General features: G+C 37.9%; 1 protein-coding gene across 13 annotated transcripts in view; it reads right to left on the reverse strand.

Annotated features, from left to right (window-relative positions):
- Nucleotides 1-15,745, reverse strand: part of ATP13A3 (ATPase 13A3) — an 89,111-nt gene that overhangs the window by 41,051 nt on the left and 32,315 nt on the right. For all 13 annotated transcript variants that reach the window (XR_006742071.1, XR_006742072.1, XR_006742074.1 and 10 more), the window contains 7 exons: nucleotides 11,904-12,038; nucleotides 11,418-11,490; nucleotides 8,679-8,810; nucleotides 7,222-7,401; nucleotides 6,477-6,634; nucleotides 5,544-5,732; nucleotides 3,666-3,727 (listed from right to left, as the gene is read on the reverse strand). Coding sequence is in view for 8 of the 13 variants with exons in the window: in XM_036443924.2 (XP_036299817.1) it covers nucleotides 3,666-3,727; nucleotides 5,544-5,732; nucleotides 6,477-6,634; nucleotides 7,222-7,401; nucleotides 8,679-8,810; nucleotides 11,418-11,490; nucleotides 11,904-12,038 (929 nt within the window). In the remaining 5 variants the exon portion in view is untranslated. The remainder of the gene's footprint in view (nucleotides 1-3,665; nucleotides 3,728-5,543; nucleotides 5,733-6,476; nucleotides 6,635-7,221; nucleotides 7,402-8,678; nucleotides 8,811-11,417; nucleotides 11,491-11,903; nucleotides 12,039-15,745) is intronic.

Below are 15,745 nucleotides of genomic sequence, written 5' to 3' on the forward strand. Positions count from 1 at the left end.
CAACTTCAGCTTTAATACACACACAGGAACAGGAGACAAAGTAAGGACTTGAAACTAAGATAGTCAGCACTCTTCATCAGCTACATCCCTAGAAAACAGTATGCTAGAAAAAAATTTACCCACAGACCCAACGGCATAACTAAGAATAAGCTTATCTCTCCCTACCTCCTAACCCCTGCCTTAATTTCAAGACATACCTAATATCTATACATTTACTCTACACTAGGCACTGTTCTAAAAACTTTGAATATATTTTGATTCATCTCATCCTCATACTATGAGGTGCTTTATTATCCCCATTTTAGAGATGAAAAAAACTGAAGCAGAATGCTTAAGTAACTTGCCAAGGTTACCCAGCATTTAGGTGATAACAAGGATTCAACCACAGGTTTCAGGGCCTAAACTCTGAACCACTGCTCTACTCACGATGGGATTTGGATTTGAATATATGTCACTGACTGGTCCGAAAATTTCCCAAGTTATGAAAATAACATTAAAGTTTGTCTGGTACCACTGATACCACTCTTAGCCATTCTCTTGGCCATGCAAGGTCAAAGCTCTCTAGAAAAAGAGTTTCCACAACACAGACACAAAGAAAAGAGTCTCATAGAAAAATCCTGCTAAAGTTGAATTCATAATTTAAAAGTGCACCAGGAAACAATTCTCACTAGTCAACAGACACAAAAAAAGACAAAATTAGAATCCCACAAATTTCAGATAATAGAATGGCAATCTAAAAAATGCAAAAAGGCATTTTAAATTAAAGACTTGGAAAAAAAACAAGACACCATGTGAGGAGAAGAGGAGAAGCAGATATGGAAAGAACCAAATGAAATTTTTTGTCCAACATATGGTTAGAATTTCCATGTGAAGAGAAAATGAAAATAAGAATGTGGGAAAGGCCATAATGGAACAGAAAGAAAAACTTCCTTAATTTATGAAAAACCTAAGTCCAAAATGAGGCCTGCACAAATAAAAAGATAGTGAAACTACAAAAATCAAACATAAAAACAAATAAAAATGATAGTGAAACTACAGAAATCAAACATAAAACAAAAGAAAAAAAATATTATTAAAGAGACCTGGTAAGACTTCTCAACAGCAATAACAAAAGGTGTCAGGAGAAATGAAATAAAGTGCTGGGAGCCGAAACAGGTTTGGCTCAGTGGATAGATGTCGGCCTGCGGACAGAGAGGTCCCAGGTTCGATTCCGGTCAAGGGCATGTACCTTGGTTGCAGGCACATCCCTAGTTGGGGGGTTGGGGAGGCAGTGCAGGAGGCAGCTGATCGATGTTTCTAACTCTCTATCCCTCTCTCTTCCTTTCTGTAAAAAAGTCAGTAAAGTATATTTTAAAAATATTTTTTTTTAAAAAAAGTACTGGGAACACAACTTTGTTTGTTATGAACATAATGGCACAGAAAGATTGAGAAGTAAAGATGTAGGGGGGGTAAAAAAGATATACAAAGCAAAATTAAGCAAAAGAAAACTGATGTGAAACTATATAAAAACATTATAAGAAATAAAATTTAAGGCAAGATGCATTATTGGGGATAAATAAGTTCCCAAAGTGAAGACAACTTATTTACCAAGGAGATTTAACAACTCTGAAATTACATGAACCAAACAATAGTCAAACTATCACAGACTTTTGAAGGAAAAAAAATAACATAAACACAATTGTAACAGTAAAACTACTTAGCATCAAAAAGACAGTAAAACAAAGTAAAATAATGATAGAATGGTGTAATATTTTTGCAATGCATAGTACTAAAAAATTAAACAGAAAATACAAAGGACTTCAAACAACATGAATAAGATATAGATTAACAACACAAAAGAAAAATTAGGCTATAAACTGGCAATACACAGAAGGATGTGAAAATATGCTCAGCTTTTTAAGTAATAAAGAAACTATAAGAAAAGCAACAATAAAATGTAATTTCATATCAATCCATTTGGCAAAAATTAGCAGTCTGACAATATCAAGTTTGACAAGGATGTGGAGCAACCAGATCTCTTTACCCATTGAGGGAGAGTGAGTTAACACCGCCATCACTTAGAGAGCAATTAGGCAATACCTATTAAGGCTGCAGCACTGTCTGTGCTATATCCATAACCCAGCACTGACCTTTTTAGGAAGAAAGTGTACTGAAACTCAACTATGTGCTCTCTACGAGTTGTGTATAAGAATGTTCATTGCAACATTGTGAAAATGGAAGGTAAAAGGGAGGGGGGGAAAATGAAACTATCCTTTAGAGCAGTGTTTCCCAAAGTGTGGTACGCGTACCCTCAGGGATACGGGAGGAGTTTGGTGGGGGTACGTGTTGCACTGGAGTTTGGTGGGAGTTTGGTGGGGGTACATGTTGCACCGGGCTTAGCTGCGCCTAATTCTACGTTCTCATGAGTACAAGGAGTACTCAGCATTACGAAAATTATAGAAGGGGTACACATATGTCAAAAGTTTGGGAAACACTGCTTTAGAAGAAGAAATTATTACGATTTAATCATATAATGGAATACTAAAAAAACAGCTAAGATTAATAAATTAGATCTATTTATATCAACATTGAGAAATCTTCAAAACAACGTTAAGCAACAAAACAGCAGCAAAAACATGTACAAGGGTGTCAATTGTGTACATTTTTTTAGGTACATATCCTATCTAATAATAGAATAATATGCAAATTAACCATCATTTCGTCACAAAAATGGCGGCCCCCATAGCCACAAGTTGGCGGTGCCCAGTCCTCTCAGCTCCACTGCTGGAGTGTCCAGCCTGTCTACAGGAGCAGCAAGGCTGGATCCGACTCCAGAGGCATTTCTGATCTGCCCCAGACAGGGCAGTCAGAGCCTGGACAGCAGTTAGCGCTGCGATGGCAGCAGGGAAGCCCCAGGCTCCAAAAACAGCCCAGACAGCAGGGCATGGGGGCTTCCCTACCACGGCGGCAGCGGGGAAGCCCCAGGCCCGGCAAACAGAGCCCAGACAGCAGGGCATGGGGGTTTCCGTGGCAGCGGGAAAGCCCCAGGCCCCACAGAGTCCAGACAGCAGGGCATGGAGGCTTCCTTAGTGTGTTGGTGTTGGCAAAGCCCCCAGGTCTGGCAGACAGAGCACACTGCAGGGCATTGGGGCTTCCTTCACATGGCGCATGGCAAGGCAGGCAGAGCACGGAGAGCAGGGCATGGGGGCTTCATATCCACGGCTGCAGCAAAACCTCCAGGCCCGCAGAGAGCAGAGTACCACGGGAAGTAGGCCTAAGTCATCAGTAGGACATCCCCTGAGAGCTCCTGGATTGTAGAGGGTGCAGGTTGGGCTGAGAACCCCCGTGCACGAATTTCATGCACCGGGCCTCTAGTATAGCTTATAAAAGACAGGTACATATATAGTGAAAATATAAAAACGTGCAAAGGTAATAATAGAACACAGCTTCAGAATGATGATAGCAGTTAGGAAAGGGGTAGATTAAGCTTTAGCAATATCTGCAATATTTTAAATCTTTTTAAAAGATCTGAAGCAAAAACTACAAAATGTCAACTGTTTAACTTCATGGTGGGTATACAAGCTGTCTGTTACATTACTTATTTTCTTTATGTTTGAATGTTTCATATTTTAAAAATATTTATTAAAATTAACTAATAATCAAGTGTATTAGTAGCTAATATTTACCGTGTATTTTCCACTCGTTGAATCCCCCAAAGATCTAAACCATCTTCAGTAAGAGTTCCAGTCTAAAAAAGGTACACATACAAAGTATGAATAATGCCTCCAAAAACAAAAATTGTGATAAGTTCTGCTACATATACACCATGGAGAACTATATACAGCTGTATACAAACAAATGAATGAAACAGTAAAAGTTCCATATACTGAAAGAGAATAATTTCCAGGACAAATGGTTAAAGTGGAGAAAAGGGTGCAGATCCTTGGTATGGATCCTTTATTTATAAGAAGACATATGCATACATCTGTATATTTCCAGACTTATATTATTAAAAAAAACAACAACAACAAAATAGTGGGACAATGCACCAATTAACCTATAAATCAATAAAGGATGCCTACATAGGAGAACAAGAGTAAAGCATTAAAAAGGAAGGGAACAAGGTAAATCACATCAGGGGAAGCAATCAACCAAATCCAGGATATAAATGACCTGGTTTCAACCAGATGACGGAAGAAAAGCAACTGTTACAGATTAATTATAGCTAAATGCAATAACTTGGATTCTGACTTAAAAACAAACTGTAAAATTATAGGTTTTTTCCTTCTTTTTTTTTTTTTTTTTAGAAAAGTAGGGAAATGTGAATATGAACTGGATATTAGATAATACTAAGGAACTGCTAATTTTGTAAAGTGTAGACAGTTATAACGGTACTGTAATTTTTTATAAAACAACTAGAGATACATACTGAGGCATATGGGTGAAATAATGTCTGATGCTGCCACCTTCAAAATGAGACCATCTAAACAAAGATGGTCTCAAGTGAGACCATCTAAACAAAATGCTAATAACTGTCAAACCTGGGTATTGGGTATGTGAGGGTTTATTACACTTGATCTTTCCTCCTCTTTTATGTCTGCTTCTGCTTAAAAATTTTACTGGTAATGTTTTCCAAAGAAGAAAAGTGTAACTGAAATTTTCTAAACAGATAATTATGAAATTTAGTCTTGGAATCTGATCTCTTTTTTTAACTCAATATTTGTTAAAAAATATTTTGTCTCCTTTGGGTGGTGAGCACATGATGCAATATACAGATGACGTATTATAGAATTGTACATATTAACCAATGTCACCCCAATAAATTTAACAAAAAGTAAAATGAAAGCAAAATGCAAAAATATATTTTGTCTCCCATTTTTTTCTTTAATAATGAAGATGCACAGAAATCAAATTCTTATCATATCAGTTACCCAAGTTTAATTGTCAAAATAAAACTGTTAGGCAAACTAATTTCAGTTGAGAAAAGGAAAACCCTTTGTTAAGAGATGAGGTATATTTCACATAAGTACAAAATTTTTTATTTTCACAAAATAGAAAAATCAGTGACCTTCATTATTTTTAAATATATTCAATAAATCATAAAGCAAACACTAAACATATATACTTAATAGCAATAAAATTCTAGTAAATATATCTGTATGGACTATATTCTGTTAAAAACACAAAAGATTAGAAAGTCTTTACTACTATTACTACTATTACAACTATTACTACTACAAGACATAATTTTGGATATGAATGAATTGGGCAAATAAGCAATATCCAAAATATTAAAAATGAGAAATATACAAAAATGGTACATATGCCAAGTAAGTTGAAAAGGAGGACCATTTTAAAATGTGTGCAAATTGGTTGATAAAGAATATAGAAAACATTAATCTAAGTATTTAAAATCTACAGAATAACCTTTGATAATGATTATGAGGTCCTGGCCAATTGGCCTGTAGCTTAGTTGTTTAAAGTATCATCCCAATACATCAAAGTTGCGGATTCGATTCCCCATCAGCACACATACATGAGAATGATTACGAAACTGAACCAACCTTGTCAAAGCAAACAAGATTCAGCTGTCCACATATATTTATCCTTTGGGGACTGATGCAGAAAATACCAATTTTTTTCAATCTTCTTTGAGCATACACAATGCCAGCAGTCATTGCAGCAGGAAGTGCAGGTGGCACAGTGATTGTAATGATATCAAGAGACTCAATAATTATTACTCCAATCTCCACCTATAATTCACAGAAAAGTAAGTGTCATACCCCTCCCCCAATAATGAAGATGCACAGAAATGCACTATTTTCTCATCTAGTAAGGTTTTTAGTGAAAAACCCAGAAACCATTTTCAATTTTATATATAACAAGTATGTGTATATAAACACTTCTATTAGCCCTTTATAATGTTTTCCCTTAGAAATTCTAAAAATAGAAAGTTCAATATATTGTCAATGGACTGTGGAATGACAGCTATTTTTAAAGAAAATTCTCCTTTAATATAGTAGTAGCTCTACATACTTCACACACTACACACTTTGAAGTTCATCAAACATTTGTCAGATACTGACTCTTACTATAAGCACTGCACTATACCAGTCTTTACAGAAATAGAAAAGAGAAATTTGACAAGATCCTTCAGCTGTATCTTAAATTAACTAACAAATAATTTTAATGCTATATAACCCATAAGTTAAAAAAAGAGAAAATAAAGCTTTTGGTATGTGGTTACTCCTCCTTATTTAAGTCATAAAAGAGCAAGTGAGACCATCTAAACCAAAGCCATTCAAAAGAACTTCCTATTATGATGGAAATGTTCTGTATCTACTTCCAAAAATAGTAGCTATTAGTGTTATATGGCTTTCAAAAGTTAAATTACATTAAAATTTTAGTTCTTTAGCCTCACTAGCCACTTTTCAAATCCTTAGTAGTCATATGTGATCATTAAAACTCAAACCCTACTAAGAGTTCCATGTACATACCTCATTTAAAATGCTATTGATAATAGTGTAGATGAACCCAATGGCAGCCACCGCCACAAGACACAGAAGAAACAAGTAGGCATCTCTGTAGAGTTTAAAATCTGTTGGTTTGGGATACAATATGGAACGAACAAGCTGTCCTTTGGAAGTACTAAATCCTTTTAAAAAATTTAAAGAAGAAAATGAAATTAGAATTCTTTTTCAAAAAAGAACATTCATTCATTCATTCATTCATTCATTCATTCCTAGAGGCCTGGTCCATGGATTCATGCACCAGTGGGGTCCCTCAGCCTGGCCTGCGCCCTCTCACAATCCAGGACCCCTCAGGGGATGTCAGACTGCTGGTTTCAGCCTGATCTCCACAGGCCAGGCCAACGGACCCCACTGGTGCATGAATCCGTGCACTAGGCCTGCAGTATGCATAAAAGATCTTTGGTTAATCTCCCGCCAACTCCCTTCCCTCTCTGCTTCATCAGTCTGTTCTGTTTCCATGACTGTGCTTTTGAGCATATGCCGCCTGGTTGTCAGTGTGCGACACAGCTACCAAACAGTCACTTAGGCTTTTTTATATATAGATGTATTGGCTTCGGGTGTACAGCTTAGTGGTTAAACAATCATAATTTACATAGTGATCTCGATATTTCCAGTATCCCAAGTGGCATCATACTTATTACAATATTCAAAACAGAATATCTTTTTAAACATTTAGTAGGTATCAAATACGCAAGAAGGGATATGTTTTTACCTGTTCTAACTACTATGGCCTTGACAAGTTCTCCAGTGTAGAAACGAGTTTGAATAACAGTAGTCCCACAAAACAAAGTATGTCGTTTATGTATTTCTGGACTATATAATTCATCTCCCGTTCCTTTTATGTCCACTGATGGATTTGGCAAATTCGTCTTTGTCACTGGAACACTTTCTCCTTAAAAACAAAAATCATAAATTAGAGTATAGAAATCAGTGGCAAACATATACAACTTGAGATAACAGCTACTAAAGTAGAGTTCTCATAATGGATAACATAACTTATTAAATTAGTTTTTTGTCTACCCATTTCCTTAGCCAATATATCAAATCTTGTCTCTCACAATAATTCCTGAAAGTGATCTATGATTCAAAGATAATCATTTTTAAATGATTGTGTCAAGTTTCAAAAAAGGATACCAGGTAAGAGTTGCCTTATCCCCAGCACCTGTTCTTTTATCCCTAAGAACTGAACTGGAAAGCACTGTGGTGCAGCCTCCAGCACACAGAGATGTGAAGACCTATTCCTAACCCCCAGAAACAAACACAAACACACCTAGAAGGGAGAGAATAATAAGTATCATGGTAGTTCCTCAGACAATAACAGAAAAATTATTTTTATTTATTTTTTTTAAATCAATCTTTATTGTTCATATTATTACAAAGGTTCCTCATTTCTTTCCCCCCTCCATCAGGTTCCCACCCCACCCTCCGCCCCCTCCCCATTCCTCATTGTCCTCATCCATAGGTGCACAGTTTATGTTCAGTCTCTTCCTCCCTCCCTTTCCCCGGAGAAAAATTATTTTTAACACTGAAATTTAATTCTGTGTAACATCCATAATTCCCGCTTCAAAGCCAACAAGTGTGTGGGGATACTTATGTGTGAGTGTGTTTCAGGAAAAAATTCTTAAGTTTGAACACATTATATAGGAATCACTTTCTTGCCAGACTAGCTATGACAATTAAAAAAATTCATTTGATAAAAAGATATAAAGTTCTATCTTCAGCTTGTGAATTTCCAAAAATAAATAAATAATAATAATCATTTTGAAGTCTACTTCTCCCCACTTTAAAAAAAATATAGCGTTTAGTCCCACTGTTTACACATCAAATAAGGAAGCAAATATACTGCATTCTCTATAAGCCACGGATTCTTTCTTCTTCCCTTACTACAAAGCATTTCCTCATATTAAAAAGAATAAACAGGAGCATGCCAAGAAATGCAGTGATGACCAGCATGGTGATTTAGTATCACAGGTAAGCATAATGCAGAATTTGGTCCACTCAGAATAAAAATCAAAAACAAAAAAAACACTTCAATATCCATGACATTCATAACATTCATAAAGAAAAGATAAACAGCATAGCTAATTTTGAAATAGATTCATCAGCAACCACTTAATCTACTCTCATTATAAACAACTAATCTGATTTTCCTCATTTCATTTAGTTTACCTGTTAACATGCTTTCATTTACAATGCAAGTACCATTAATAAGTACTGCATCACAAGGCATGATAGTCCCATTTAATGGAATGACCATAACATCTCCCGGCACAAGTTCTGTAGAAAAGATCTCTTCTCTTTCTGGATTTAAAAAAAGAAAAAAGGAAAAAGTTGGAAAACAATATTCTTTAACTTAGAATAAACATAAGCAAACAAAAGGTCATCTGATCTCAATGAAATGTTAAATATAAAGGAGTTAACAGAAAAATTCCAATAAACAAAATGTTTCAACAAGAAAATGATTATTCCTTAAGCTAACAAAGCATGGTGTTTAATGTCGGCTAGTTTGTCCCGACAAGCTAACTGTGCATAGGTAATGCAAGTCCTCTCTGACCAAACAGGTGGGTGGGCTCCAACATTCTTTATAACACTCAATGATCAATTTTAGCTAATACCCTTTTAGAAAATAGTAAGTCCTCATGAGATCCCCTGCAATGGATAAATATATTCAAATTTCTATAATCCCTTGAAAACAGAAGCATTGAAAATTTTAGCTACTTTCTCTTCTAACAGCATTTTTTGTAGCATTCTTCTTCTATTGCCACCATTTATAATCTAGAAAGTCTCATTGTGTTATCAATAAAATTCCTAAAATAGTCCTAATATTTTAGACATTATTTTAAATAAAATTTTAAAATAAGTATTGATATATTATCCATTTCATTATTTCCTTAAAAATGTGTATACTATATTCAAGTTAGGTAAAGACTTTTTAGAAGATCTTCACAAGTAAAAGGTTTTTCTTTAGGATTGCCTTATATAAGGTTTCTCCCAAAAATGTGTAAACACTTCAGAAGCTAATAGCTGTATATTCTATAATATTTCATTTTGAAAATGAAATGTATTTTAATAAACACTGCCTTTATAGTATGTATACATTTTTTTAATACTATCCTCAGAAGACAGTTGCATTAGTTTGTAAACAAAAATGGGTAAGAAAACTATTGTTTGTGACAGTGTGTAGGACACTCTTTCCTTTGTAAAACACACACACACACACACACAACAACAACAACAACAACAAAGAACTAGTTTACTAAGCTATGAGGAAAAAACCCTTAAAGGATTCTAATGATATTTGGTACATAGATATAATAATCTTCATTTTTAAATAAGATACCTATTTTTAAAACTTTTAAAGCTGTTAACACCACTTGAAATTCAACTCCTCTTAGGTCTACCAGGAAATAAAATATCAATGATCAGATAGACTATACATAGGGGATAGGACAACATAAACTGAATGGTACATATGTCCTAGCATTCCCAATTATCTCCAGCAGCAGCAGAGCAAGAAGAGAAGCACCAATAATCTGACACATCTAACATTTCAGGTAAGGGAGACAGACAGATACTCCCAGCTAAAATAGCAAGTGACCAGGAAGCACAGGAAAGGAGAAACCTGCGAGGCCAAACTGTTTACACTTGAGTGAGGTATACTGAGCCAAGAAAATGGAGACTGATTCGGTGTTCCTCACAAATCTAAGTAGCTATGGCCCCCAAGGCCCATGATGTTCTGCTATCTCCCCCGTATCTTCTTTACCTCTTTAATATCTCACCAAACTAACATGACCAAAACATTATCCATCCTACAATTCTGCTTCTCCTTCTATTTAATTAAACTATGTTAATTAAACATCCACCCCCCAGTCTGACATCACTCTATGATAGGGGTGTCGAACTCAATCAGAGAAGGGGCCAAAATCTAAAATCCAGCCTAAATCGCGGGCAGAATGGTTTACTGAACAGTCATAAACTGACAATGTTAATCAGAAATGTGAATTTAAAATGAGTGGAACAATCTTTTCCTTAACAGTGCTGTTAACCAACTCACATGCTATCAAGGATCTGGCCTGCGGGACCTGTGTTTGACATGTGTGCTCTATGACCTTGCATCCAATGAATCATAAAATCCTGTTCCATAGCCCTACAAATAGTTTTCAAACCCACATCAAATCTCTCTATTTCCACAACCTTCACCTTAATCCATTTCATGCCTTCAGGATTACTTCCCTCTAAACTAGTGTGAACATGGTAGCCAGAATAATTTTTTCAAAAAGGCCAAGAATGATCAGATCACTCCCCTGTTTAAAATCCTTCAATGGCTGTCCATTGCATTTTGGAATAAGTCAAAAATTCTTTAACATACCTTTGAAGGCTGTCCATCATCTACTTTTTACATCTGCCAAACTGAATTTCTTTCAGTTATTACAATGACCAACCTCCAGGTCTTTGGGCACTTAGAACCCTCTTCCTTTCCCCACTCATCTCCACCATACTATCTTCTCACCTACCTCTTATCTAATTCAACCTCTTACAAAATACTTTTATAAAGAAGCCATCCCTGGAATCTACAGTAAATGAACTCTAATATCTAATAAGCTCCCTTTGTCACACTTGATTATCCAATTTATCATCTGTCTTTCCAACTAGTCTGAAGTTTAGTGATGCAACAACTATGTCCTTCTTAGTAATCACTGCATCCCCATAGCCTAGTATAATAGCTGTTACATTGTAGAAAAACACAATTTCATATAAGTGAATTAATTTGATATAAACTAAGAGATGAGTACAAATTCACACATATATTAAGAATGTATATTGAACACATTGACTTACTTCATATATTAATGTTTAATGGAAATCTTTTTTGGTTTATTTTTGTCAAGAGTCACCTGAAGTACTTACCTTCATTTACTCTGCAAACTGAAACTCTCACAGTACTGTGAGCTGCCACCATGTCATGCAACATGATATATTGCTGAAATAAGAAAAATAAAAACTAGCTAATATAAACCACTCTTCAATATATTAAAAAGTAAGGGTACTATAAAATAAAGTTAATACAATAAATGCTTATAACTCTGCCCTTAAAATTCTCAAGACTAAAAGATTTAAAAAATTATTTGATGTTTTAGCTAGACAAAAGAAGCACTTTATCCCTGAAAACACTAGAATCAGTCTATGAAAAACAATTATAGACCCCTACTATGGCCTCTAAGTAGTGAAGTAATAAACTGACTCTAAAAAACTTATGCCTTCCCACCTCAAAAAAAGGGACATATTCATAACTAAAAGAAAATCTGTATTGAGTATTACTTTGTATCAAGAACTATTCTACGCACTGTACAAAATGTAAGTATAGTTGTGAAATACATAATAAATTGAACTTACCTTTTTAATGGAATATAGAGAACTTAGAATTGATACTACAGACATAATCACAATGGCTAGAGCATAGTAATAGTATTCATCAGTGCACCACAGTATAACACTGAACAGCTGGAAAATGTAAAATGGGTTGAGAACCTAAAAAAACAAAAAAACAAAAAAACCCAAGATTTTGAAGTCAAAGTGAATAAAATGTTTATAACCATACAGATTTTCCATTTTTTTATTTAAGATTAGAGGCCCAGTACCTGAAAATTCATGCACTGGAGGGGGGAGCAGGTCCCTCAGTGTGGGAGCCACTCTGGGACAGGAAGCGACCAGGCAATCAGGGGAAGGTGACGCCCCATCATACCTCTGCTGCTGCCACTGCCGGCAGTGCAAGCCTCAACTGGCCTTGGTTACCTCAACTAGCTCTGGTAGCCCTGGGGGGCTGGGCAACCACCATCCGAGGCTTGCCTGCACCTCGGGCTGGCCCTGGGAAGCTGGGAGACTGAGAACTGGGGGACTCCGGAGGCAGGCATGCAGAGCTCCTGCTGCCCCGCGGGGCTGAGGGAACTGGGCACCAACATCTTTGAGGGCGGTGCAGTAAATTAGCATATTCCCTCCTTATTTAGGCTGTGGGTGCTGCCATCTCTGAGGGGAGGCAGTTAATTAGCATATTCCCTCCTTACTGGCTGTGGGTGCCGCCATCTTTAAGGGTGGGGCAGTCAATTAGCATATCCCCTCCTATTGGCTGTGGACGCCACCAATTTTGTGACAGAGTGAGGTTCAACTAGCATATTCCTTCTTTATTAGATAGGATACTATAGGATAAGCATGTACTACCCCAATGTTGTAAAACTGACGCTTCTGTCCCTCTCAAGGCACTTTGCATACATAGTCCCATTTTACTTCCAAATTATAAAGAGCCACAATTTAATTAAGAATGCATTCTTAGTTTTCTGTTTTCTAACTTTTATTTAGATAATCAGAAAGAGATCATCAGAAAGGACTTGCTCTACTTTTATAAGTAAAGGAGCAGCAAAGAGAAAGATTTTCTGATGACCAAAGCTAGTTACTGATGGAACCATGTTACAAACAGAGCTTTCTAATTCCTAATCATTATATTTTGTTATATTCTAAAGCAACATCATATAGTCACTCTCAGCAACTGATTAAAACAATCTTTTATTTCTACTAAAAGTATTCACTGAATACAAACTAACTTGATCTTTAGCAAAAAATTAAAAGACAGATTGGAAAGTCTAACTGCTAGACAACATCTTATTCCCTTCCTTTATATGCACAACCTTTATTCAAACCTCTTCTATAGCAACTAGAGGCCCAGTGCACAAACTCTGGGTGGCCTACAGAGATCCAGCTGAAACCCTCAGTCCAACACTGCCTGCAGCTCCTGCTCATCCCACCAGCCACGAGCCCTGCATCTGGCGCCCTCCCAAGGAGAGTGGCCTGATGGATCACTGAAACCAGCCCTCCACCATACTCCAAGGGGTCACGGATTGCAAGAGGGCACAGGCCAAAGCTGAGGGGCCCCACTGGTGCATGATTGGGCAGGGGATTGGGCCAGGGAGGGATCACCGGCCGGAACTAACAAGCTAACCTATCAGTCAGAGCACTGCTTCCTGGTGGTCAGTGTACATCATAGCATCTGGTCACCAGGAGACTGACTGTTCCCTGGTGGTAAGTACATGTCATAGCAAGTGGTTGAGCAGCCTCAGCATATCATTAGCATATTACACTTTGAATGGTTGTTCAATTGTTCTGTTGTCCGCTCTATTTTCATATTATCCTTTTATTATATAGGATTACAACTGAACAGTCACTACAGAAAGTACTGACATGTTTTCTTACCAGGTTAAAGTGCAAATTCCTCAATAAAAACATCAGTTCACATGATAAACTGTTTAAAAATCAGAAAACAGCCAAAATTGGTTTGGCCCAGTGGATTTGGACTGAAGGGTCCAGGTTCGATTCCGGTCAAGGGCATGTACGTAGGTTGCGGGCACATCCCCAGTAGGGGGTGTGCAAGAGGCAGCTGGTCGATGTTTCTCTCTCATCGACGTTTCTAGCTCCCTATCTCTCTCCCTTCCTCTCTGTAAAAAATCAATAAAATATATTAAATAATAATAATAATCTACAGAACAAAAAAAAAAAAAATTAGACAAAAAAGGAAAGTCATACACTAAATTATTTGAGTTATTAACTTTACCTTCCAAGTGGAAAAAAAATAAAAAGAAACAATAAAAATAAAGAAATCCTATATAATAAAGAGATAATATGCAAATGGTCATCACACTCTCACGTTGTCACGCTCTCATGCCATCACGCCATAACTGTCCAGACACTCAACACTGGGGAGAGAGAAATATGGACCAGCCAGGCACAAAAGAGAGGAATGGGGACAGTCAGGATGCAGCCTAGGAGAGGGAAAAGCCGCCCATTCCGAGGTCCCGGGTGCCAGTGCTGCGCCTGTGCCTGCACCTGCAGTCTGGGAGAGGGACAAGCCGCCCACTCCACAGTCCTAGGTGCCAGCAGCTGCGCCTGTGCCTGTGAATGTGGCCCAAGAGAGGGACAAGCCACATGCCCTGCAGTCCCCGGGGAGGGCCAAGCCACCACACCACAGTCCTGGGCGCCAGCGGCTGTGCCTGCATCTGAAGCCCAGGAGAGGGACAAACCCACACCGTGTAATCCCAGGTGCCAGAGGCTGTGCCTGTGCCTACAGCCTAGGAGAGGTACAATCCACATGCCTCACGTTCCCCGCAGTCCCAGGCGCCAGGACAAGCCACCCACCCCAGGGTCCCGGGTGCCAGAAGCTGTGCCCACGCCTGTGCCTACAGCTGGGAAGAGGAAGAAACTACACATCCCGCAATCCCGGGCACCAGTACCTATGGCTGCCGCCCAGGAGAGGGACAAGCCACCCACCCACAGCCCCCTGCAGCTATGGCTGGCCTGGGTGAAGCTGGTCCAGGTCCTGGGTGCCTGCGGCTAGTCAGAGGGAGGGAAGCCAGGGTGCCGAGTGCCTGCGACCGGCAGGAGGAGGAAACCCTAGGTCCCAGGTACAGTGTGAGATAGAGGCAGTTAAGGGCGATTAGGCCATCAGGAGAGCAGCTGGCGTGATCAGGCTGGTAGGGGAGCAGTTAGGGGCCATCAGGCAGTGAGGCAGGCAAGTGGTAAGGAGCTAGTGGTCCCGGGTTGGGAGAGGCAATCAGACATCCCCCAAGGAGTCCTGAATTGGAGAGGGTGCAGGTTGAGCTGAGAGACCCCCCTCCCATGCACGAATTTCATGCACCGGGCCTCTAGTCTATATATATAAAAGACTAAGTGACCGAACACCCACACATATATACATACATCCAACCGACCAACCAGCCAGTATATATGACATGCACTGGCAATTTCAAAATAAACATTGACTTACATACTCATGATACATATAAAGCTCTCAATGACGCCAGATGCACGCATGTTTCCATCTGTCATTGTCGATCGTGAATCTGGCTGTTTTTGTTGAAATGATTTGTAACAGATCTATTATTGAAGCTACCTTTGGAAATAGTACATCTATAGATAATATTAAAAACATAACTAAACGTGATTCTTTGTCCAAAAAATGAGCACTTTCATAAATTAAATGAAGAAATTTTGGATATACTTGATGGAGATTTTCACACTTGAGTAATGATTCCGTCGATTCAACGGATGATGCCGAAAAGGAAAATTTTCCCACCAAATTCCTTTAATAGTATTACTCCTTAAGGAATGTTGTGTCATAAATTAAAACTGAAAGTAGGTGCAATCATCATGCTACAGAGAAATCTTAATAGCAAATGGAGTCTTTGAATTGG

Source organism: Pipistrellus kuhlii, unplaced genomic scaffold (genome assembly GCF_014108245.1).
Source record: "Pipistrellus kuhlii isolate mPipKuh1 unplaced genomic scaffold, mPipKuh1.p scaffold_m20_p_2, whole genome shotgun sequence".
NCBI classification, from domain to species: Eukaryota; Metazoa; Chordata; class Mammalia; order Chiroptera; family Vespertilionidae; genus Pipistrellus; species Pipistrellus kuhlii.